This window comes from Martes martes (assembly GCF_963455335.1).
Source record: "Martes martes genome assembly, chromosome: 3".
Taxonomy (NCBI): domain Eukaryota; kingdom Metazoa; phylum Chordata; class Mammalia; order Carnivora; family Mustelidae; genus Martes; species Martes martes.
Genome location: NC_137890.1, coordinates 12,204,841 through 12,230,815, shown reverse-complemented (window position 1 = coordinate 12,230,815; position 25,975 = coordinate 12,204,841). Strand labels below are relative to the sequence as shown.

The 25,975-nt window shown below is 50.2% G+C and overlaps 1 protein-coding gene across 3 annotated transcripts in view; it reads left to right on the top strand.

Annotated features, from left to right (window-relative positions):
- FARP1 (FERM, ARH/RhoGEF and pleckstrin domain protein 1) overlaps positions 1-25,975 on the top strand; it is a 267,734-nt gene that overhangs the window by 218,148 nt on the left and 23,611 nt on the right. For 2 of the 3 annotated variants that reach the window (XM_080799514.1, XM_080799516.1), the window contains exons 14-16: positions 6,546-6,733; positions 7,836-7,925; positions 8,988-9,121. In XM_080799514.1, coding sequence (XP_080655640.1) covers positions 6,546-6,733; positions 7,836-7,925; positions 8,988-9,121 — 412 coding nt within the window. The remainder of the gene's footprint in view (positions 1-6,545; positions 6,734-7,835; positions 7,926-8,987; positions 9,122-25,975) is intronic. The other variant, XM_080799515.1, reaches the window with a different exon arrangement.

Genomic DNA, 25,975 nt, shown 5'->3' with positions numbered 1-25,975 from the left:
TAGGAAACAGAAGAAGGTTCCTTCTGGAGCCCACAGTGGTGTGACTGGTGTGTCGTTACCCACAGACGAACTTTCTGGCTCATGAAACTAGGCTAACAGCTCCTTTTCCCCCCGGGCCTCAAAGTTCCTTTGGGGGAAGTAAAGAATTTGTCACTCTGCCTGCAGCGATGTACAGAACGACCGAAGACAGGCCTTCTTTAGTGCAGACCACACACCTGCTCCTCTCCCCACACACACCTCAAGGCCCGATGGTCCAGTCCCTCACGCTCACCACCCCCTTCTGCGTGGAAAGTTGCCGTGAACACCCGACTAACCCCGTCTCACAAGCTTGGCCTATATGATTAATCCAGTTCCATTCTGTTCTTTCTGTGTGTATATTTAATACTAGAGATAAAATATTTTATTAAAAATGTCTAATACGCCAAATTTTACAATAGAAAAGGCTGGGGACTTCATTCTCATTTTTGTCATTTGTTTAATAAATTTGGGGAAACATTTTCTGTTGTTCCATTGTATGCACTGTCTGTCAGCATGTACCTACCTAGGAGGGAAAAAGCCCCCCACCCCGCCCCCAGTGTTCTGTCTTTATCCTCAGAGCATGGTGTACCCTCTGTTCCCTGCATTGTTGGAGCACTGTCTGATGTCTGGTTTTTTTTTTTTTTCTTTACACTGCTGAATACCAATTTGTACTTGGAATACCTGTTTCCTCTAGAATTACAGTGATCCTGTTCTCTAAACAGCAAGCTTTAACACGGAGGCATGCTGGGGTCCTACCCCCATTTCACTGAGGTTGGGGACTAGAAGGCAAATGAAGACTTCACTTGTCTGATTTTGTCTTCTAAGGAGCCTGCACTTTGTACTGTGTGTGCACTGGGCGGGGGGTCTTTGGAAGCGAGCAGGATCACTGTAGTTGGGGGAGAGGTCTCATGGAAACAGAGCGTATCTGTGGCCACAGCTTGCACAAGGGAGCTTGGACATCTAACCAAAGGGTTGGCTTCCTGTTTTGATAGGGACCAGCCATTCAGATGGGGGTAGAACACTTTCCACAGTTGGTGTCTATAAGAGAATTTAGCTGGGCATTTGTCTCGGTGGGTGCGGGGGCTGGTTGGGAACATAGAGGAGACCCTGCCCAGCTCAGCCCCACTTGGCTCCTCATGGATAATAAATAAACTATTAGTAGTTCTGATGCGTCCCCAGAATGTAGGCTGTCACAGATACTGTCTGGTTTCCTCCCCTCTCCACGGTCTAGGAGTGCGGCATCCCTGTAAAGCATGGATTTATATCACCGGGAAGGGTGCTGGCTTCTTCGGTAACAATGAGCTTGGGGATTGTCTGAGCACGGAAGGCCAAACTCCTGTAACCGTGTATGCACGATATTAATATCTCTTGTTAATCCAGACTCAAGAGGCTTTTACTTGTCCTAACAGGTACCTTGCTGTAAAAACTGTCCATTGTAACTGCTCTTTCCCACTGATGGCTAAAGCTTTGTCCTGAGTACAAGATGGTATTTTTCATTGGTACGAAACACCGTGTTCCCCAACCCAAACACTGCCCCCAACACCGCCACCGCCACCGCCACCACCACCACCATGCGTGAACAAAGAGAAATTCTCCTTTCTCTTTTCTCCGTGAGAGCACACTAGAACATTCTGTCATTGCTCCATCCATAGGCATGTCTCTGTTTCACTGCACGTTGCACTGTGGTTGCTTTTCTGAGTTGCTGGGTGATGAACACTGAAGCTGATGCTTAGCTGCTTGTGAAACTTTGTTTAAAGGACCTTGGTCTGAGAATAAGAGGCACATACACACATTACCCTCAACACCCTCCATTATCAAGAAAAGGACAGCAAGCACCACCAGGATTGCTAATTCTGTGAACTCGTTTTTCTCGTGACACCTTATAATTTTAACAAAGCATCGTCAGCTTTTTTCACATACTCCGTTGGGGTGGACACCCAGCTGAGTTATCACCCGACTGAATCCTGTCCATTTGGGATACTACCCTTTTTCAGCCCAATACTGACCTTTTTTGATAACTGGCTTTCAAATGCAGGCGATCTCCAGGGAGGGTTCATTGTATTCTTTTTTTAGAAGGAGATGATGGATTTTAAAAGAGCCTTTTTAAAGATCCATGAAAACCTACATCTGTAATGAATTTCCTACATGTGCCTTTGGAACATATTCTGGGTATGTAGAGATAAAATCTCTGTTTTAGAACCAAATGCCAGGAGACAAATCATGATAGTTGAGTGGAATCTAGAGGCTCGCCCAGGTAACTTTGGGGGAAAGGTGAATAATCAGCATCCTGTTCTAATTGTACTTATTAAAATTTTGAAAAGAAGAATTGAGAAAGCAATCAATATTCTTAGATATTCGAGTATCTATCAGACCTGCTCTGGGTTACTATTTTTAAAATGATTACCAGGTTTTCTAAACACTTAACAGGAAAAACAACTTAGCTAATTAAAACTAAGATTACCAACGTATTGAACAATTTAAAATAGAGCACAGGTACAACTAAGTTTTCCAAATGCCATTTTCTATGACTTGGAAAATGGAGTGGGAATTCTCTTTTTCCAGACATGTGTGAGTCTGTTTTTAAGCCTTAATACAATCAGAGGAGGTTACCATGCAGCTGTGCCCAATCCCAAAAAGCGGGGAGATGAGCATTGAGTTTGGCTCGATGGTCATAAACCATGTTCCCACTGTTGATGTACCTTTGAAAAGGGGCTGGTCCAGAGATACTGTAGTTGGGGTGATACTGCAGAGCTTCCCCAGAAAAGCCAGGAGCGAATAAGTATGAATGTATTTTACATTAAAAAGATAGAGAAGCTAAGTCAGTTTTTCAGCTAGGTGAAAAATTGAATCCGTAAATACAGCTATGCTAATTTGAAGTTCCATAATTGTTTGTGCCATGAGAATGTGTACATTTAAAAGGATTTTTAAAAGCAGTTGCCAGAAATGCCTCTCTTGAGAGCAGTATCGGTGATGGCATTTCCAGTCCGTGGGGGTAGCATAAACTCAGCCCTCTTGATATGGGTTAATGGCAGGGAAGGGGGGGGACCGTGTTGGGGTCATGAAATCATTTGGAAGAGGTGGAGGGTTGGAGAGTTGCGACTGGAAAAATGCAGGGCAATTTCTGGAAATAGGAAAAAATAATTTTTAGAAGAATCTGAAGCTTCCAGATTTTTGGAGTATAACTGGTCTTTTTCTAAGGTCTTGAAGCTTCTTTCCACCTGTTGCCTTAATCTCCAGGTGCTTTCTCAAAAAATCCTCCCAAATTATTTACCTAGAGCCCATCCCTGAAAGAAATTACTTTGTGTCAGTTTGTCACGGAGGGGGAAAAAAAAACAACAACAATAAAAGGACCCAGGCATTAATGAGTTCACTGAGTAGCCGAGAACATCAGTCACAGTTTCCTCTTCTCGTCACCTGGGGCTGTGCCTTCAAAGCAGGTAACCAGCTTCATGATTTGAACAGGCTTGATAAGCTAGGTAGGTAAGCGGGCTGGTTTTCTCATACAGAGCAGCCGTGTGTGTTTGTGGAATGGACTCCTTCAGTGAAAATTGGTTACATGGACATGTAGTTCAAGTAACCGTAGCGTAGACACTGACTTAAAGACCCAGCTCTTCCCACCTGCCCAGGGCTGGACCCTACGTGGACGCCACTTTGAATATAATCAGTCCAACGAGCGTTTTAATTTCTCATCAAGGTGCCAGATTCTACCGGTTACCCTCTGCAGCATATCTGACGGATTGCTGAATGGTCAGTGAGCTGCATAGTTGGGTTTGGACCACGTCACCTATAAATTTTCAAAGTCTCAAGTAATTTCACTTGCAAGGGGAGAAGACGGCTACTCTCCGTGGACGCAGCTCCAACGAGCAAACTTGAACTTCAGAGTTTGGACCTTCCCCTTCTGTAGAGTTGTGGACAGATTTCTAGACCGGGCTGCTTGGTATTTATTGATTTATTGGTCCTGCTGTTAAATACACCCATCAGCCTTCCTGTCTGGGGCCCTCGGAGTAGACACAAAGCTAGCGGAAGGAGCCGCTCCAGAAACGGAAGTGGGCGACCCTAATTTTGGTTGTTCCATGAGTCTGTGTGTTGCATGTGTAAAGGTGCCGGTCGCCCACATCTCTCGGCTACGTGAGTGAGCGCAGCAGGTTGTCCCCCAGCAAGCTGTGGCTGACCTGGGGCTGTCCTTTCCTCAACCTAGGAACACGGGTTGTCATGAAGTTCACTGCCATTATCCCGTTTTCTGAATCCTGTCTCTGACGTGGTCCAGTGTAGATGCTTCTAGATGGCTGTTTTCTTTGAAACGTGCCCTGCCCTCTCGGCAGGACAGACATCTCCTGGAACCCTGGTCTGTCTGCTCATCCTTTCAGTCTACTAAATTAGAAGCGTCCCCAGGGGGACTTCACCAGGGCAATAGCTTTTGACCTTTGGAGGGTAGAAGTGCCTGTGCTTGATGGGGGGGCCCCCCCGCATTTTCTCCCTCCCAGTGGGGCAGGTGGTTTTTGTCTGCTGCTGGATGCTGTCCAGGGCCTGATTGGTACTGTCCCCCCACCCCCACCCCCTCTCCTCCTCCAAACCAGCCTTCTCTAACTGCTTTTTATTCTTGGCTCCAACTCTCACTGATGACGTGAGTGCTTTTTCTGCTGCACATCCCTGCAAAACCGAGGCCCCGCATGCTCTCACTTAGAACTGCCTCACCTGACCTCACGCACAGTGTGAGAGCTGAAGGTAAGCCCCGCCCCCATTTTGCCGGATCATGGTGGACAGATAAAAAAGCTGCTCGGATACAATGACTCACAAATGCATGAAATGTTTGGATCGCCAGACTGCCAGAATTTCTCTTTCCTATTTCCTATTTGTAGTGATGACACTTTTCCTTTTTGTGACTTTTTTTTTTTTTTCTTAAAGAGAATAGCGTAGACCCTTGAAACATTTGCGGTTCTAATTGTTGTCACTATTTCTATTTGACAAGTTCCAGTTCTTTCAAAATCATTGTATTCGGTTGTGCACTAGTGTCAATAAAATTGACATTTGTGAAGCAATTTCTGGCCTTTTTCTCCGGGTTTCGCTGGGTCTGGTGGAGTGTGGGGTGCACGGGTCTTTGTCTTAACAGTGCTGCGTATTAAAAATGCCAGGATTTCCATGGAGGGATTTTTAAAACGCAAACTTCTTTAATCTTGCTCACATCTTCAAGTCTCGTTCTTTGGGGACTGTTGCACTGACCCATAGTCCTGTAGCGGGACATCTGCTTTTTTGCTGTTCTTCTGGGTGTGCTGGCTTTCCCCGCATGTGTTGGCGACACCACTAGCTGGTCCAGCTGGGACGGGGTGGGGGCTGGTGGTTTTTCATGGTTGGTTCATTCCTACTGTGATGCCAAGTTCACTACCCTCCATTCCAGGCCATCCCATCTTGTAATTTCAAAGTGGATATGGATGAATCCAGAGGGAGAGGATAGCTGTCAAGAAAACGGGGTATGCCCAGAAAACAGCACTTCACCTTCTCTCCGAGATCCTTGTCAGTGTGCGGAATAGCCTTGAGCTGAAACCGCATTTTGGAAAATGAGAAAGCGTTTTACATCGTCTTTCCTTAGAATGGTAACAGACGGCACTGCAGGCTCCTTGAACTTCGTCGACCCTCGCGCTAGCCCTAGCAAACCTGTGTTAGAATTAACAAATGTGTTAGGTGGAAGCACGCAGGTAGAGTGTTTTTCTGAAACGTCCCGGTTGGCTTCAATGGGTTGAGGTTTGGAGACTCACAAAATTCTGTTGGCGAAACGTTGCACGTGCACACCCTCTCCTTTGGCTGACGTATAATAGGTAATGATACATTTTCATATTATTTAATGTATCCTTTGCAGAGGAATCATTAATGACCTGTCACTTTTTGACTCATCAAGGGGAATTGTGATAATGTAATGACCTCCAGCTTTGCATGTGGTGCTAGTGTTTCTGTCCCAAACAGTGAGAGAGACCCGGAATGCCATCACCAGGTATAATAAGCTTGCTTCTGTTCTTGGTAGAATGGGGAGTTCTGTTCTTGGTAGAATGGGGAGTTAGCTGCTCGTCCTTTCCTTTGCTGCGGCCCGTTGTTTCCAAGGCGTAGTCTGTCCCGGTACATCAGCCATTTAGTTTCCTTTTAGAATAGCTCTATTTTTCTAGTCCTTTCTCATGTCTCCTGGTGGTAGAGACACTGTCTTTCTGGAATAATTTGTAGCAGCTCAGGCAGTAGTAAGGAGCTGAAGCTCCCGTTTGGGGATCCACTTTGCTTCTAAACATTCCCCAAGCAGAGTTCTCCGCCTTATTAATCACAGAACTCTGGCTCCCCTGACTCATTCATACTACGGTATTTTTAGTATGAAGGCAGCCGCAACTCACAGAAAAACTAGAAAATCGTGAAGCGCATCCGATGTGCAGAGTGGTAGTCAAGGTTCTAAAGATTTGATTTGGGCAAAAATGGAAAGTAGCGATCCGGTCCCAGAAGGAATTACTTTTTTTTTTTTTTTCTCTCTAATACTTCTCATCCCCAAATAGGCTCCCTGACTGGTAGCCCTCACCTTTCAGAGCTGTCCATCAACTCCCAGGGAGGAGCTGTGCCCGCCAGCGTGATCTTGTCTCCCAACCTGAGCCCCGACACCAAGCAGGCCTCCCCCTTGGTCAGCCCGCTGCTGAACGACCAGGCGTGCCCGCGCACCGACGACGAGGAAGAAGGCCGGAGAAAGGTGTGGGGACCCGCGTGCACACGCGTTGCTCTTTTTTTTTTTTTTAACTGCACTAGTATACGTAACACTTGCCATGTTAACTGCTGGTGACATGAAGTACCTTCACAGTGTTGTATAACTGTCTGTCTCCAGAACTTTGTCATCGTTCCAGACCGAGCCTGTCCCCATTAACCAGGAAATCATCCATCCCCTTCCCCCAGCCCCCGGCAGTCACCATCCTGCTTTTTGTCTTTGTGGATTCAACTGCTTATCTGTCCTTTTGTGTCTGACCTTTCTTCCACGTGGCACAACGTCCTCAAGGGTCATCCACGGTGTAGCATGGGACAGAGTTTCCCTTTTAAGGTTGAGTCCCATCCCATCGTGTGGGTAGAGAACAATGTGCTTATGCACCTGTCCGTCAGGACATTTGGGTCGCTTACTCCTTTTGGCTGTCTCCAGTGCTGCTGCTGGAAACACGGGCATCCAGGGGTCCCGAGTCTCCGATGCCAGTGCTCTCGTGTGTATCCCCAAAGGTGGAATCGGGCAAGATGGCTAGCAGCCAGGATTGCCCGTGGCCAACTCACTGTGGACAGGTGCTTGCTCACCTAAGTGAAGGACTCCAGGGGACTGAGTCACGGTGGTGTCGCCAGCTGCTTTCTCTTCGTCCCTTAGCTCAGCCACCGTGTATTTCCACGGACACTCAAGCTCCCATTTCCCATACACCGACACCACCAGACCCTGCTCCCCACAAAGGCCGCTGCGGCTTCTCTTTCTTTTCCTGGAAGACTGCATTGCTCTGATATTTTACTAGTTGGTTAGAGCCTCTGATGCCCCATCTTGAATGAATAGTCCTTCGCGGTGACGAACGTACTCATTGGAGGCCTTTGACTGCGGGTAAGATTTATGCGGAAGGGAACGTTCCCAGGCTTTTTCCCCATCATGGGAATCCATTCTCTTCTCCTAGCTCCTCACACAGAAAGGCGAACCAGTAAGAGTTTCTTGAGCCCTGAGCCCCGTGAACAAAAGATGGAAAATGAGCCATGTGTCGCTTTAATCAGGACATTCTTAGAGACTTGTGCTCAAAGATTATTATGACGTCTTGTCTCTCCTGTGGGTTTTGCAGAGATTCCCAACGGACAAGGCATACTTCATTGCTAAGGAGGTATCCACCACCGAAAGAACGTATCTGAAGGACCTTGAGGTCATCACCTCGGTATGTGTCGCATTTCCCTTAGAGAATTCAGTTAAGTAATTTATCTCAACACCCATGTAGCTTTCAGAGAGGAGCTGGATCTAATTAAATGTTGGGCTCTCTGAATCCAATTAAAAGGATTTGGTTCTGGGTTATAGAAATTAGACAGTAATAGTATATTTAATTTGGAACATGCTCTATTAAAAAATTTTACATTTGTGATTTTCAAGTGCAAAGGAAGGAATTTCCTAACGGGGAGAAAATTAAAACGAAACCTTTCTTTGCCTGCGTGGCACCTAGGGCAAAGCAGTGTTTTCCGGGGCATCAAATGTAGCTCCTTCTGCTTGAGGGAGACCTCAGAGGTGAAAAGAAGCCTCGTTTTAGCCTTGGTAAGAAATGGAGCCAAGTCAGCAAATCTTCGGGAAGCCTGCCTTTTGTTATTTTAATCAGCCCTATTGAGTCTCGGAAAGAAGTTCAAAGCATTGCAGGTATCTAGGATCCCCGGATTCTGGGAAAGAAGGAGCCAGCAGAGGCCCGTGGAGGCCGGTGGGAATCCTGGGGCTTCTGCGCCTCTAGGGTGTGAATGGCCAGGGGCGGGGGCGGGGGTGGCCCAAGCAGGTGCTCGCACAGGTGCTGGGCCTGGAGAAGGGGAGGGTGGGGACAGCCCCGCCTTCCGCAGCAGGAGGAGTACCTGTGTGAAGGCAGTGGCTTCTCTCGCTCGCCCTGCCTTCTTGGGCATTTTCACAAAGGAGCAGCGATCGATGTTCCTCCAGGATCGAAGCAGAGGGGGTGCCGTGGTCTGAATGAGTGGGGACCCAGTGAGTTGGCCAAAATGCCAGTCCTGACTGGAAGTAGCTGCCCACTTCGGGGATTTCTCTTGACCTCGGCAATCCACCGGTAACAAGTTGTGGGCGGCCCTGAGAATGAGCTCTGGGGGCTTCTCACGCCGTCTGATGGAAGAAGGGGAAAGCAGTCAGGCCCGGGAGCCCCTCATGCTCCCGGGTGCCCCCAGATGTAGCAAGAAAGCCTTGTGTCCTCCAGGCCGCCATTCACGTGCCCGTGTGCGTCCTCTTTTCGTTCCAGTGGTTTCAGAGCGCGGTGAGCAAAGAGGACGCCATGCCCGAAGCCTTGAAGAGTCTCATTTTCTCGAATTTTGAACCTTTGCACAAATTTCATACAAGTTTTCTCAAGGAAACCGAACAGCGACTAGCCCTGTGGTGAGCACAATTACGTTTAACCCTGACACGCGTCCCCACGCCCGCCTCTCTCCTCGCTCCCTCCTGTTTTCCTGTCGTTCCTGGGACGCAGCTGTCGTGCCCAGAGAGAAAAGCAAGGACCCGGCTTAAGGCGAGCCAACCTCAAGATGGTTTTCAGTTCAATTCTGTGCGCATTTAGATGTCATCCTGGATTTTTGTTCCCTTTGGCTTGAAATTCTTTGGAACACGGGTTTTCTCATGAGTAAGTGAAACTCACGAAATAAAGATGGTAGTTCCTTCTGGAAAGCCAATGTGGGCTTTAAGGAGTAGAGGCGCGTGGGGGGACTTTGCAGGTGTTGGTGGTGGTTCCCGCGCTGGCCTTACAGTCCTTTGTGAAGCATCTGTATGTCTCACACGGTTTTCAGTTCTATATGACACGGTGTTAAGTGCTGAGCAAAACATAGGGCCCCACGTACCACCCACTCGCACCTTAAATCCTACTGCCAGGAATTAATCTTAAGGATGCATTTATACTGGGAGATGACATGACAAGAGATAGCCATATTGGAATTAAAAGATTGCAAATGATCTAAATGTCGATGAGTAGATTGGTTCAGAGGAACGTTAAGTCTGTCCGTTTAATACCGAAGAAAACATTAACCTGGGAGGGAGAAGAGCGTGGTGCCGGAAGTCAGGAAACACTCCGTGTCCCGTAGGAGGCAAAGTCCAGTATACCCTTCCCTAAAATAGAACCTTTACAGAAAATTCTTCAGGTGTGCTTTTTGTTGGTCTTGTTTTTTAAGCCTGTTCTGTGTAGACACCGGGGAGTTGACTGTCTACCGAACATGCATTTACAAATTCCAGGAAAAAAACAGCAAGAGGCTTCTGTGTTTTGGGCAGAGGTGGCGCCGTTGTATACTGTATCCTCACTGTAGGGGAGAATTTGCTTTAAAGTGTTCTCAGGGCATTTAGTGACCAGGAGTGTGAGGGAGCAGTGGCTGCGGTGGTCTCGCCCCAGGTGATCCCAGACGGTGGGATTCAAGTGTCGGCTGACTAGGTCCGCAGGGCTGCTTTCCTGTGTCATGAAGGGAACGTGCTTGGGAGTCTGGCTGTGTGTGTACTTGAAGACAACTCACACGTAGATCTCGCCCTACAAAAGGAGGAGGCGGGAGGCTTGACCAAGATGGCCCCAGGGAGGGGAGCGCAGCCAGGACTGAGTGACAGCCTCACTGAAAATGGGGCAATATTGGGAACCCCACTGGAGAGGTTTACTCTGGGTTGGTGGTGTGAATGTAAGAGAAAGGTTCTACAGGCTCTAACTTCTGATTTTACCTCCCAAAGTTTACTTGGAAGCTTTTGGTTGCGTTCTGCCCTAGCACGTTGCCCCATCATTCCTACAGAGCTCGGTGATGCTTTCACAGGGGAGGTGAAGAACTTAGAGCTCTGGAGAAACCAAGCCCCAGTTCATTTTGTGGCCAATGAGATGTGTGTTGACCAGTCTTAAGTCGTCCCGGAGGCTCAGACCGTCTTGAGCGCCTAGCAGCTTCCGTCCACCTAAATGATGGCAGATGACCTCGGTAATGTTGGGGAGGTCACACACAGGAAATGCCACCAGTGGGACCCTGGCAGCCCAGCATCATGGCCTCAGCTAGCTCCTGCCACCACAGAGAAGTTAGAAATAAATGGCACGCTCTTGGATTTATCTGTGACCTTCAGTTTTTAGTATCCAGCCCTTAATTGTGAAAGAAGAGCCAATTCTTAAAAAGCGGCTGCTATCCCATGTTTCCCAGAGGATTTCCAGTGGAGTTTTTTTCAAAGATCTGTAACGTTATTCATGTTTTACGTGCAAAAGACTCAAAAGCTAGAGAGAGAACAGGTCGTCGATACGCCCGCTCAAGGACACACCATGTCCTTGCCACTGTGGACCCAAATCAGACTGGTTATATTTATCAGGAATCCGTGGAGAAGTCTGCTGTTGAGTTCAGCTAATCATTTCCTCAGGGGCGTGGTGAGGAAGACTTGCTTGGCAGAGGGGGGATTCCGAGCAGAAAGGCTGAGAGAATAACGCGGAGAGGACCCGGCGTCCGTCTCTAGCTCGCAACATTGGCTGCTCCTTCCAATCACCTGGAACTTTTAACAAAAATCTCCATCACCAGCCAGAACCCCAGACCGGTTATGTTGGAATCTCCGAGAGGTAGGACCTGAGCACCAGCAGTTCCTGAAGCTTCCCAGGTGATTCCAGTGTGTCACCAAGGGCAGGAACCCTTGTTCTTAGACACAGAGAAGGCCAGAGAATGAAAAGCGAAACCTTCAAGCCTTCAGGGCTCCTTCAGCACACTGGGCCCAATTCTGAGTTTCACGTTTGAAATTTGAGTTTTACATTTGATAATAAGAGAATGCATTTCATTTAAAAAGAAAAAGTGTTGGAACCATGGGCATTTGTCCTAGAAGAGAGAAGATTGTAGAATACACGTTGGCTCTCTTTCGGCTGGTCACATGGAAAAGGGAGTGAGCGTCGTCTTCACTGTACCAGAGCACGAAATTTAAACAGGACGTTTCCAAAGAGGCACGTTAGGTCTAAATATAGAGAAGGATTTCCTAACGCTGACGCTTAGCCGTGAGAGACTGCCTTATGAGGCAGTGAGCTCCTCTAGCCCAGGGTTTCTTGAGCAGAGCCCGACTGTTTTTAGAAGGCATTTATCTATTGGGAGAAACCCCAAACCTGGCCAGTGCCTTAAGGTCACCTTGGGGGATGGGGGGTGGGGGGTGAGTTTCGAAAAAATAGATCTCCCGCCCCGGTGCAGCGCTGCTGAATCAGAACATTGGAAGGAGTCCCAGAAACGTGTATTTCTAAAGCACTTCTTGAGGGGACTGAGAAATTCCTTTTCTGGAGCCACTGGTAGGGAGTTCCTCTGACAAAGTAGGATTCTCAGATTCTTTGCTTTGCGTTTTGGTTATGGCTCCTGGTGCACGCACAGGTGCACGAGTGGGCGAGCTAGCCTGGTGTCCGAGTGCGAGTCTCTGCCCATGGTGGGGCTCGAGGTCTTGGGGGCAGGAGGCAGGCTTGGAGGAGGAGGGCCAGGCCCCCTCGGGGGTGAGTGGGCCGTGTCCCTTGTGGGCGCCCGGGCATCGTTGGCAGGTTCTGTCTCGAATGACCTCTGGGCCCTTTGTGCCTACACAGCAGAGGCAGCCCGGGAGTGAATGTATTTAAGAAAAGTGGAACACGGGGAGGTTAATTAAGGAAGGAGCTCACACTGCGGTCCTGACCGACAGGCCACAGAGAAGCAGGCACAGAGGTATACACATGCACAGGAAACCCCGGGCTGGCTGGCGCAGACGGGCCTGACTTGGGTCCACACTCACGGGAACACCACCAGCTGTCTCCGTCCAGCTGCCTGGGGCCGTTGCAGAGCTCCAGGCCTCGGCTGTCGTGAGTGCAGTGTGGTCTCCAGCTCGCAGGGCTGTCCCGCGGACTAAAGGAGAGGGTACTTGGGAAGGGCTTCGAGTTCTGCCCCATCCACGGGGGCCGGGAGGGGGAGCTGATCATTTTTTACATTAACTTTATTTTGAAATAGCTTTAGATTTCGAGAAAAATTGCCACAAAGGAGTTTGCTGCGTTACCCTTCATGCCTCCCTTTCCCTCGATGTCAGCTGCTTCTGTCTGTCCGAACTCAGTAACTCCCGTGGCTGAGTTACCATCCGCCAAACTCCAGACTTTATTCAATGACGCTATTTTACGTTAAGATTTTATTTATTTGTTTAACAAAGAGAGCACAAGTAGAGGGAGGGGCAGAGAGAGAGGGAGATGTAGACGCCCCACTGAGCAGGGATCCCGATGTGGGGCTCGATCCCAGGACCCTGAGATCATGACCTGAGCCCAAGGCAGACACTTAACTGATGGAGCCACCCAGGCGCCCCCCAGTGATACTGTTTTAAATGACTGTTGTTAATGGGAAAAAAAGATCCTAAGTTTACTGCGCACCTAAAATTCCCCCAAATTTGGTACTGCAGTGACAGCCACCAGGCTTTTCCTGTGCAGTTCTGCGTTAGCTTGTCCCTGTGGTTCCATCAGCCATGGGAGGCCTTAGGGCAGAAGAATTACCAGGACACTTTCCTGCACAAGGAGGCTGAACCCCCTTACTCAGTAAACACACCTGTCGGTATCTAAATGCCGCATTCTCCTGACGAAACACCCCCGAGGGTGACTGTTCGATCCTGGCCAAAGCCCAGGCTACTCTGTGTCTCCAGAAACAAGGAAACCGGTTTGGTGACTTGTGAAAACATCCAGAATGCTTTTCTTTTTTGAAAGTCAGAATGTTCTACGCGGCTGTTCAAAGGCGTTCAGAGAAAGCCACTTACAACCTTTGGCTTTCAGAACAGAGTTTCCCGAATTCCAGCCCAGAAATGCCTGGCGGGAACCGAGCACACATTGGCCAACTCGCTCCCCAGAGACGGATGAAGACCCGGGGAGCCGGGGTCTGGGGGACGGTCCTGCAGGGGGGCACTCGGGATAGGCTGTGGGCACACGTGGTTCTCCAGAGGGATCAGCTGCATGTATTAGGAGAAACTGGGAGTAGATTCCCTTGGAAGGGGTGCGGGAGTCTAGCTAGGAGGGTGGAGAGACCGGAGGTCGAGATGTCACAGAGCAGACAGGTGGGCCTCGTGGGACTAAAGGTGAAAGGAAGGGAGAGGCCCCGAGAGCTTGGATCCTGGCTCCCTGGGAAGATGCTCATGAATTTAAGAAGTGGCAAGAAGAAAGGAAGATGAGTTAGCTTTGGGGCACACCAGTTCTGAGGGGTCCATAATGAAGTCCTGCCAGCAGTTGGAAACACAGGTCTCGGGCTTGGGAAGGAAATTAGGTGCAGGTCTGGATCGGGAGATTATTCACAAGAAAAATTCCATCCTGTAAGGAAGAATGGTGAGACAGGGGAGAGCCAGGGACAGAATTGTAATAAATAACAGCTCTTTGGCAGCCTTCCATAAATGCGTTGCTTATGGCTGAGCCAGAGCCAGGGAAGGAAAGTAAAGAAGCCACTAGAGATTTGGGAGGGGAAATGGGCAAGGGGGAGTGGAGGGTCCCTGAGGAGAGCGTGTCTGGAGAGTGGCTGGGCGCACAGAGCGGGTTGCGGTAAGGGGCAGGAGCAGGCTTGGACCCTAGGGAGTCGAGAGACGAGGAGGGTATCCATTCAGAGCAGAAAGGAAGCTTCTCTGTTGGGTGGGGACCCTCCTGCAGACAGTGATCGGGAATTTCACACGTGGAGCCATGTTGTCTCATGAGGACACTCCAGTCGCAGGAACGGAGTGGGGGTGACACGGGGAGGGTCAGAGAATGGTTTAGAGCAGTACCTTCCCCCAAAGTGGCACATCTTCACAGTGGCGTCACAGTGGACAGTCACCAAACAAAAAACGAATAAAAGCTCATCATCCCAGCTCTTTGAAGCTGGGCATCGTTAAAAGAAAAGCCTAGGAATTCCTCGAGAAATTAAATACAGAATTACCACGTGACCCTGCAGGTCCACTCCTAGATGGGTATTTGAAAGAATTGAGAGGACCCAGACACCTCCTTCTGCACCCACGTTCACAGCATCATTATCACAGTGGCCAAAAGCTCTCGAGCAGACCAGTGCCCGCCGACAGGTGTGTGGATAAACAGAATGTGGTACATCGTCCAGTGGGATATTGTCCTTAAAAAGGAAGGACATTCGGACACCTGCTGCGGCACCAGGGAAGCATAAAGACCAGCTAAGCGAAACACCAACCAGGCCGGACCCCGTATGATGCCACTTAGGAGAGGCCTGGAGGAATCAGATGTCTAGAGACAGAAAATAAGAAGGGGGTTACTGAGGTCTGGGGTGAAGGCAGCAGAGAGCCTGCGTTTCACCGTTTCACCGCAGAGCCGGAGTTCCCGCCAAGTGAGATGAAACGGGATGGACGGCACTTGCCCAGCGAGGGGAACGTCCTTAGCCACCAAACCGATAGTACACCTAGGAAATGGTGAAGACGGCAAACTGCATGCATGTACCTTGTACTGCCGGTTTTTTAAAAAGAGAAAAAGAAAATCCTAAGTCGTCCAGTGCACGCTAGGAGTAGAAGCTTCGAAACGGTGTCTTGCCCACAAGGGATGGTGCTGCTATTGTCACCCTGTGGGCTGCCCCGGCACATCTCTGAGTCACCCGGTTTGAACCTCAGGCAGTGGCAGGTGAGCACAGGAGGTGGGCGCGGGTGCCGCTTGGGTCGCCTTCGATCTGAGCCCGACCCCGAGCATCCGCAGCCGGCTACGGGGGGCTAAAGTGCCCCGAGGATGTCCGTTTAAAGCCGAGATCGTGGGGCGCCTGGGTGGCTCTGCCGGCTGGGCGTGTGCCTTCGGCTCAGGTCGTGATTCGGGGGTCCCGGGATCGAGTCCCACATCGGACTCCCTGCTCAGCGGGGAGTCTACTTCTCCCTCTCCCTCTGCCTGCTGCTTCCCCTGCTTATGCTCACCCTCTCTCTCTCTCTCTCTCTCCGACAAATAAACAACATTTTTATTAAAATAAAGCTGAAATCGGGGGCGCCTGGGTAGCTCAGTGGGTTCAGCTGCTGCCTTTGGCTCAGGTCATGATCCCAGGGTCCTGGGATCGAGCCCCGCATCGGGCTCTCTGCTCAGCGGGGAGCCTGCTTCTCCCCCTCTCTCTCTGCCTGCCTCTCTGCCTACTTGTGATCTCGGTCTGTCAAATAAATAAATAAAATCTTTTAAAAAAATAATAAAGCTGAAATCGTACTTGAGCCGAATGCCGAGTGCTTCCACGTTGAGAACGCAGCCGAGGGCGCGGAGCAGTCTCAACCTTTCCAGCTGCCTTTCCAGCACCTTCCTCATTCCTGGAGGCTCTTCCGTCTCCCATCATTGCTTCCCTGCATTGCCCCACTGCTCTGTGAGGTCTGCGGGGCTTGATCCTCAACCCCTGGGAAGCGACAGCGGACTTCTCAACTTTCGTAACTGTCCCAGAAGGGGTGAGGTGGGCGATCGTGCCGGCCAGTCAGACGCCATGCTCTTCCCCTGGGGTGGACACCTGCCGTGGTACAGCGCGTCGCTTCTCCAGCCTGTGTGTGAACTTGGGACTGTGTTGGGAGATGCTAGAAAGGATGTCCAGAGGTTGGACAGCCCGTGTTCCTGAGCTCACCGCACACCTGCGTTTCCTGTAAGCAGGCTGGGCAGGGACACCGTCTTGCCGGGGAGGTGGGGGGGCTCCCTGCCTTCCTCCCTCCGCTCCTCAGAAAGGTCGCTGTCCCTGGAGCCAGAGCAGCATCCCCCGGTGTCCCCTCCTCGGGTGGTGGATGCAGGTGTTCGAACCGGGCCTGAGTACACGCCACGTTCCGTACGTGTGTGTACATGGACATCCCCCTCCACATCCGCTCTCCTCTCCCCTGGGAGAGTCGGCCCCTCCACGCCTCATCCCTGCACTGCCAGAGGCTACTGGTCACTGCCCACAGAAAGGCCAGCCTCGCCCATGCGATTTTTTTGTTTAAGATTTTTTTTACTTTTTTGACAAGAGAGTGAGACAGCAAGAGAGGGAACACAAGCAGGGGGAGTGGGAGAGGGAGAAGCAGGTTTCCCACCAGGCAGGGAGCCCGACACGGCCTGACAGGGATCCCAGGACCCTGGGATCACGCCCCGAGCTGAAGGCAGACACTTAACCACTGAGTCACCCGGGGCGCCCCTCGCCCATGCAATTTATAGGACTCCCAAGCTTTGGTCGCCCCAGAGCAGACCTCTGTAGGGTCTACTGTCACATGGACATAAGGAAAGGATCTGATTTCTAGATTGTTTCCCAACATCAAAATACTTGTAAAGGTTGACTGCAGACGACGCCTATAATTATTTCATGGAATAATAATTACCACCCCCACAAACTTTGTTCACGATTGCCTAATCCTTTCCAGACACGGTCGGTCCCATGTGGAGGTCTGCGGGATGTTTACTAGGACAATGACAACTGTTTTCCTTCGTTTAGAGTTAAATTAGCTGCAGTGCCTTTTCGTGGAACATTCTCGTGTGATGTAGCCCACTGCCTCATGGGCTGTCAGTGCTCCCAGCAGGGGCGAATCAGGTTATGAGCATGAGTCTGGGTTACAACCCCGTGACTCAGGAATCCTGAGGCAGGCTTTGTTCCAGCAAAGTCAACTCATGGCATTGATTTTTCTACCTGTGAAACAGCCCATGCTAAAGCCTCTATCCTCCGTATTCCGTCTCCGAGGTTCCAAGACTGTAACTAGCCTCCTTACATCACTGACCAGTCCCCACCGGGCATCTCAGTTCCTTACACGCGTGCCTGGGCACACGGCCAGTCATTCCTGTGCCACTTTGTCTAGACTGGAACTCGGGAGTGATGACGGCCCGGTCAGATGAATGATTTCTTGTTTGCAAATGGCTTCACCCATTTTTGTTGTAGATTTTTTTTTTTTAAGATTTTATTTATTTGAGAGTGAGAGAGATTGAGAGAATGAGTAGAAGGGCAGAGGCAGAGGGAGAAGCAGACTCCCTGCTGAGCAGAGAGCCCGATGTGGGCCTTGATCCCTGGGATCCTGACCTCAGCCAAAGGTAGGCGCTTAACCGACTGAGCCACCCAGGAGCCCTTTATTTTCTTTTCAAATCCTTTTGTGCCTCATCTTCCTCAAAGATTTGAACGGTTTACAAATGGAGGACAATGTAAGAAAGGACAAAGGCAGGCTATAAAGCTGTATTGTCTATTGTCCAGTGTGACAGCGGCTCGCCACATACAACGATCTAAATTTAAAATCTACGGTAAATTAAAAATCCATTTTCTCAGTAACACTGGTCACATTTCAAGGGTTCATTAGCCACATGTGGCTACTGTGTTGCATAGAAGATAGAAAACATTTTAGGGGCACCTGGGTGGCTCAGTCAGTTGAGCATCTTATTCTTTTTGTTTTCTTTTTTAAAAGATTTTATTTATGTATTTGTCAGAGAGAGCGCACAAGCAGGGAGAGATGGAAGCTGAGGGAGAAGCAGGCTCCCCGCTGAGCAGGGAGCCCGATGTGGGGCTCGATCCCAGGACCCTGGGGTCATGACCTGAGCCAAAGGCAGACACTTAATGGCTGAGCCTCCCGAAAGGAATCCCAAGCATCTTATTCTTGATTTTGGCTCAAGTCATGACCTCAGAGCCATGGGATCAAATCCCGCAGCAGGTTTCATTCTCAGCATAAAGTCTGCTTGAGATCCACTCCCTCTCCCTCTGCCCCTCCCGCTGCTCTCGCGCTCTCTCTCTCTCTCAATAAAATCTTTAAAAAAATTTTTTTTGCATCATCACAAAAAATGACTGGACAATATTGGGCTGAAAAATGAGTAAGAAATGGTCCTTGTTACTACAACTACTACAACTTGTTACTACAACACAGGGCCTGGGACACAAGAATGTCTCAAAATACCTGCCGAAGGCATGAAAATGTCTTGGTTTTGTTCAGGGTAAGGACTGATCTTTCATAAAGTAGAGGGAGGCCTGGCAAGTGAGGAACGACGGAGCTTTTACAAAGTCTCGTTCACGTGCAAAGTTCGTGGCATCAAACTCCTCAGGTACCTTGTACCACTGAAAGTTGGCGTTAGTGATAAAAATTTAAATGCCCACCCAGCTTTGCCCCTTTGATCTTCAAAAACAGGTTGGCAAACTATGACCCATGGCCAGATCTCTTCTGCCACCTGGTCTTGTTAATAAAGTTTTATTGGAACTTAGCCACGCCCATTCTCTTACCCACTGTCTATGGACGCTTTTCCCAGTTAAATACTCGTAACGTAGACTGACTGTATGGGCCACAGAGTCTAAGATATTTACTGTCTGACCCTCTACCGAAGAAGTTTGTCACCCGTGTTGAAAAACACTTTCCCAAGTGTAGGTGTTATTCCCGTTGTATGATTGGGAAAAATGAGGCTCGGAGAGGTGAGAGCCCTTGTACGCAGCCTCGTAAGCGACAGACGTACAACTTGAACTTGGGTCTGATCCAGCCCTCGGCTTGTGCCTCTGCAGCTGTGTTGATGAAGCACAAGATTTTACACCTGGAAAGGGATTGGGGGTGAATCCGCCATGGATGCCTTGTGCTTCAGTGTGTGGGGTGCCCTGGGCCACACAGCAGGAACCCGCCGGAGCCCATCCAGCACCTGTGTCCCCAACTCTTGCATCCATCCTTCTGCTCCTGGCTTCGGGAGGTCAGCTCTGCTCCCTGAGAGCCTCTTCTGCTCTGCATACCCCCCTGTGATGTGTGTCCTCTGGAAAGTGGCAGGAAGTACGTGGCATCTGGTCGACCCAGGCCCCCTTGGTGTCTTTGTCTGCAGAAGGATCCCCGTTAGATCTCGAATCTGCAAAAATGGATTTGGATTTTTTTCTAATCTACCAAGAGACTTGCTAATGGTGACATGGCCACTGAGGGCATGGTGATATCAGAGGTGACCCTGTAGAAGTTAAGCCTTGCCACGTGTCCTCGGAGCCTCTCTGGCCACCCGCAAGGGGTCACAGTAGAAACGAGCAATGATAAAACCTACCAGGCGTGCTTCTGAGCCCTGACCCACCTTGTTTCAGCTGCGAGATGCGAAGAGGCAGGTAGGGACGAGAGGACTGAGCCTTGGTCAGCAGGAAGAATAGCCCGGCCGGCTTGCAGAGTTATTGCTGGACTTGAACCCAGGCAGCGTGGCTTCCAAGTCCTGCCCTCCCCATCTTGCTGAACTGCTTCTTGACCTTCCCACTTGACCTGCTGACCCCGCCTTCTGCCCTCTCTCTCTAGAATTTCTCCAGGGCCCTAGATTCAAACTGCATGTGTTGACCTTTTGCTGAGGGAACAAGAGGAAGAAGAAAAAGTAGCCCCCCCCCCCGCCCCCGCACTAGCTTTCCTCAAAGCCCGTGGGCTATTGGGCATTCTTCTCTTCCATGAGTGCAAACGGTTAACCTTCGGCTTTCCTCTTTGGGTTTTAGGGAGGCTTCTGGATTTGCTTGTTACTTTTTTTTTTTTTCAAGATTTTATTTTATTTATTTATTTGTCAGAGAGAGAGAGCGCGCACACACAAGCAGGCAGAGAGGCAGGCAGAGGCGGAGAGAGAAGCAGGCTCCCTGCCGAGCAAGGAGCCTGATGCTGGACTCGATCCCAGGATCCTAGGATCATGACCTGAGCTGAAGGCATCGGCTTAACCGACGGAGCCACCCAGGCATCCCTGCTTGTTACTTTTTAACCTGTATGTGATGTGCTTGGAACCTTCGAGGAACCATATTTCGTGTCTTTTCTGTGACTCCCCACAGCGTCCGGGAATTCCTGAGCAGTGGTGATTTTGCCTTTGGCTGAATCAGGCCCGTGGTGCGTGGAACTGAGAGGAGAGGACGTGGTCTCGCGGCCTCTGCTTGGCTCTGGTTTAGGTCCCCAGAGATGTCAAGGCCTTTACAGTCTGAAACAAGGCGCTTGCTGAGCGTTAGGAGCACTTTTATTTTATCCCTTTGATTAAAAAAGTGTAAGTTGCTTGCCGTTATCTTTGGTGAGTTTTGGCTAACGTGAATCGAATGTTCCCTGGGTTCCTGTTAAACACTGTTCGTGTACCGTGTCATTTAATCTTCACAAGAACATCACCAGGTTGCTACTGTTTTTTCCTTACCTCACAGGTGAGGAAACGAGGCCCAGAGAGGGTGAGCTACTTGGTAGATGTCACACAGCTAGCTAAGGGCACCGCTGGTTTTTGAAACCAGCCGGTCTGACTGTCACTATGCCTTCAGCATCAGCAGCTTTAGGCCTAACATTGAGGGAGAGAACGCCAAAAAAGCAAGTTGACTGTTGTAACATGAGAACAGCTTCTGGATCTCAAGAAACCCCAGCCCTACCTGCTGCCTGTTACCCTGTGCTACCCACGCTGCTCGGGCCGTTCCTGGCCACATGCGTACACGCTCGCACACAGATGTGTGGATGGGGCAAGGGTATGACGCATCTCTTTCCCTTCCCAGTGACACACGGGGGCTTTGGTGGCTGAGGCCATCTCCCCACCTCAGAGCCTCGAGCCAAGTGCACGTGAATCCCTCTGTCAGCAGACTTGGCCAGGATCAGCGTCCGTGGATTCAACAAACACGTACTGCATCCCTGCCGTAGCTCAGTCCCTCTTCTTGGTGTTCAGCAAACAAAACATGGTGCATTCCAGATTCTTCTTTCTGGTTTCATCCTTTGCTCTGCTCTGTGTCCAGGAGGCAGCCAGACCAGGAGGCAGCCTGATAAGATATGAAAAGGGGAAAGGGACATCTGGGGGGAGCGCAAGAGCTCCTGCTCTATTTTCTACTTGGGCCAAGCCAAGAGATGCATGGGTATCTGACCCTTTTCCCAGAACAGAAGTCACCGTCTGTATTCTGGAGGTGTTAAATATCATGACGGCTTTAAGATGGGCACCATGTGTACCATAAAGCACCTGCATTTCTTGCAACATCTTTCCAAACATCTTCCCTTAGATTGTCTCCTTGGACCATCAGAACAGTCCTGTGGAATTAGACCCGCCTTCCCCTCCCTATGGAAAATGAGGCTTTGAGAGTTGGTCGGGATGAAACTAGTTAGGACCGCACCTCACTTCTTGATTTCGCTGGAGCCCACGAACCTGGGGCAGGGGAGGTAGCTATAGGCCTCGTCCCTGTTCTCTCCAGAGCGATGTTCTCGGGTGGGACTTGCGGCAGTGATGGATTTGTGCTGTGTCTGCAATGCTCGGTAGCGGCCACTAGCCATGTGTGGCTACAGACCATGTCAAATAGGCTAGTGTGGCTGATTGCATGGTACGTAGAGGTGAGATTTAAACAGCCACGTGCAGATACTGTCCCGGGTAGCACAGTTCTTGAGGCTTTGAAGGGGAGGGAGCTCGGGAGTGGGAGACAGAAGAATACCGTCGTCCGTTCCCATTGTGACCGAACGTCCACTTGCCTGGAATTCGGGATCTCTGAGGTTAGCTGTCAGAAAGCAAGACTCTGGGTGCTTCTCTGAGCCCTGCGCTCACCACTTCACCCACCCTGGGGCTCCTTCTTGCATGTAAGAGCTTTTAGTCGAAGATTTTTCTTTGGTTGAAAGAATAAGACGATGCAAAAAGGGTTTAAAGTCATTGTTCTCAGAGTAAACGGCATTGAAGTTCATGGGGGACAAGGCGATGTGGTCTACCTAGAAAACTGCTTGGAAGCTTGAACAGTGGAAGAAAAATGGGAAAACTTAGCCTAAACAATGGGAAAAAATCTGGGGGTGGGGGGGTTTTACCCGTACACTGTGTGGGGAGGATCGCCTGTATGCTTATTTATATAAATTTAAATTTTGACGTTTGTTTCAAAGCCGAGAAGGACACGTCAAGGACCCTGGGATTTCATTATATTCTCTCCCAGCTGGCTTTCCAGTGTCCGCCTGGGCTTCCAGGGATGGTGGTCATTGTCCCCTTTTAGCACATGAGTAAAAAGACATGTTCCCCATCCTACGGGGGAGCTCGTTTTCCTTGGATTTCTGCCTTGTCCTGGCTGTAGAGCCTACTGTGCTCTGAGAGCAAGCTGCTTTCCTAGGAAAATGAAAACAGTTTTTCCAATTGCCTGAACCGCAGGTGGGTTTCTGCTGGACAGCACTTGAGAGAGAGCCCCCTCCAGGGGGCGGATGAGCCTAAGATCCCTTTTCCGCCCTGTTGCATTTTCACAGGTGCCTCATTGACAGGACTGCACCCCGGTAACCGCGTCAGGTCTCACCTGGGTGCTGTCAAGCCTGCCCGTGAGTGGGGTTGTAACTCTGGCTCCTCTTATATTAAAGGGAACTTGGTACTGAACCCCAGAAGGAAAGCCAGAGCCTTAAGCGTCCCGGGGTTATCATGGATGGGCATGACCCCTGTCAGAGCACGGGATGTCTGATGGCGCTGGCCCAGGGACTGAGTCCCTTACCTGTGGGCGCCCAAAGACAATCCCAAGGGCCCCAGGCCCATCGAGGACTCCTCTTGCACGAACATCTTCCCCACAGCTGGGGATGCGAACTAAAATGCAAAGTAATTGGATTTTCCTGTCCAGGGATCTCCAAGGATATTAAAATCCATCAAAGATCATTGAAATCTACATAGATTACATGTGGCTAATATATTTATAGATGTTCCGTGTATTATATATAAATACATATAAAGAAGTGTTGAGTCTAGAATATAAATCTAACCGATTACTCTGGCTAAATTGTTTGCTTTTGAACTCAGCCACCCTCCCTCACCCACACATTAATGGGAGATTTATCTTTATTCACTTACTTACTTATACACTGTCTTTCTACTTAGATATAGACAAATATGTGTCATTACAGACTTTTTTTATTTTAAAGTCCTGGAAACCCCAGGGACTAGCAAGAGCTAAGGATATGATGTTTGATTTGCAAATGTGGCCTTAAACTGGGGGCTCACAAGGTTCAGTCCATCTCCCAGGGGAGGGGGCGTCCAGACCCAGAGCCCGGTGGGCCGGCCGCGCCCCGGCTCCGAGGTGCTTGGAGCTTTGTGCTTCCGTCTGAGATGATGCCTCGTTTGTTGTGAGAAGTGCTTACTGAACACGCCCGGACTATATGAGACTACCTGGACAGCCCAGTGGGGTTGGTCACTACCTGCGTTCGCAGTAAAGAATCTTCTCTGACCCTTGACGGAAGCCAGACGTGACGTCCCGCTCTCAGGATAGCACAGCCTGTGGGGGGTCCTGTCACTGACGAGGTTGTGGACACGCTGTGCATGGTTTTAGGGCTCCATGTAGAGTTTAGGTTGACCCTGGGGTTGGGGTGTGCAGGGGGAGCACAGTGTGATTTCTCCCCTCGGTCTTGCCCACCTGCTCCTGCCACCAGTGTTGTGTTTCCTGAGGGGTCAGAGCCAAAGCCTTTGGGTGCAGGGGCTCCCTCCACGCCCTGTAGACGGCCTCGCTCTTGGCCCTCCCCCAGGGAACTGGTCCTTCTTTCCTTCCTCTTCTTGCTCTGCCTGCTGCTGAGTTAGTGAGCAGCTCACGTAGTGGGGAATGAAGCGTGTACAGAGTCAGGAAGACTTGGAGATTCGTGTGTGTGTGTGTGTGTGTGTGTGTGTGTGTGTTTGTGTGCGCGCACGCCAGCGTGCACCTTCAGCCCTGTGCTGAGCCCGTGTGTCCTTGCTCCAGGGCGTACGTGAATCACGCTGCACGGGTCAGAATCGAGCACCCAGGAGGCACCCAAGTACATGGGTTTCGGAAGTGAAATTGTCAAAGGAATTTTCAGCTTTGTTGCGGCGCGGTAATTACACAGGCAGCAAATATGTGGCCGTGTCTTCCAAACAAGGACCCTTTTCTTGGGAGGTTAACATCCGGAGGATGTTCTGGAAGAGTTATAATTACTTTTTTCATGTTCTTCATAATGAAATGACCTTTTAGTTCTTCGTAATAAAGCAGATGCTTTGAACGTGCAGATCGGGGGGCAGGAAATAAAAACAGGACAGTGTTCCTAGAGGCGGCAGCAGGAGTTTCAGGTTCTGTCCTGTTCCTGTGGAAGGACTTCCATGTTCTGGAACCACACCGGCCCTGTGTGCCACAGAGGGGAGGGTACCGAGGGCGGGCAGAGCTGCCCAAATGGTTGGGATGACTTCCGGGCCCGCAGCCTGCTTTACGCACACCCTCTAGAGCTGGCCCCTTTTGAATTCATCCACCTCACTGTCTACCCCTCTCCCCCCACCACCCCACCCCCACAGGGGTACAGGGCAGTGGTGATAGGAACCTGGAGCTGTTTCTAAAACAAGAGTAAAGATGCCACAGACAGAAAAGGGGCTCTGCCAGCGAGCCAATGCAGGAAAATGTCCCCTTGACTTTGAGGCTTTAACAGGAGTACATTTTCTTTTAAGAAATAGTTGGCAGAAGAAGAAAGAAAGCGAAGTCAGTGATGTTTGATTTCCACGCTGGGCTTTGCCCCTCCCCCAGCGTCCGCTTTCCAGCTCTCGATTCTCCCCTGGGCAAGGGTGTCATGTGTGAGAAAGAGGAAATTGCTTGTTAGGAATACTAAGGAAGCCACAAGATCCCCTCCCCCCATTTCTCCCCTTGCCCCCCTAATCCAGAGGACTCTCACTAAAATATCTAAATCCTGTCCTTCGAACTAAGTGAAGACCTTCCCGAGTTGCGTTGTCAAATGGCATGCCCATTTCAAAGGTTTGGGGTCACTTACATAAGTTCCAAGTAGTGTCTACGTACCCGCAAATCAAGTTTCAGTGCGTCGTGCCTCCTCTTATTAATGTGCGGCATTTTGTCAAAATCAGGACATCGTGGCACGGGAGCTGGGTCTTGCTTTTTGTTCAGGTGTTGGGGGGGCAGTGGGGGAAGGGAAGGAGAGCTTTCCAGCTCCTCCAGGAGCTTCATGGAATGGCAAAGGCGCAGGGGACGGGTGTTCCCAGGAGGCAGAAAGCCTCCGTTTCAGGCCAGAGCTCCTTTCTGCTCCCAAGCGCATGAGAAGAGCAGCGAGCAAACTCGCAGCTAAAAGCAGGCACACATCAGGACCGACAGAACGGCCAAGCGATCTGCTTCTCCGTAGACTGGATTAATCACCGTTTGCTGAAAATCCAGAGACGCCTCAACCCTGCAGTTGATGGAGACTACGAGGCAGTGATTAGCCTGGTCTGAGTCCGTTGCTTGAACTTCCCCCAGGGGCCCCATTTTGGGGGGAATCTCATCCAGTGGGTGAGGATACGAGAGACAGACAAGGGAGGATACCGGAGCTCCTGCCGTGGCGTTTGAGCATGGGGCAGAACGACTGTGTGTTGGGGAGAGAATCCATATTTAACTAGAAGAGAAGTGAGGAGTAAGTAAGGCACTCTGCCAGCCACGGTGGTTTCGGCAGCTAAGAGGAAGTGGAAGGATTGGGGATACTGTGTTGGGGTGGAGGAAG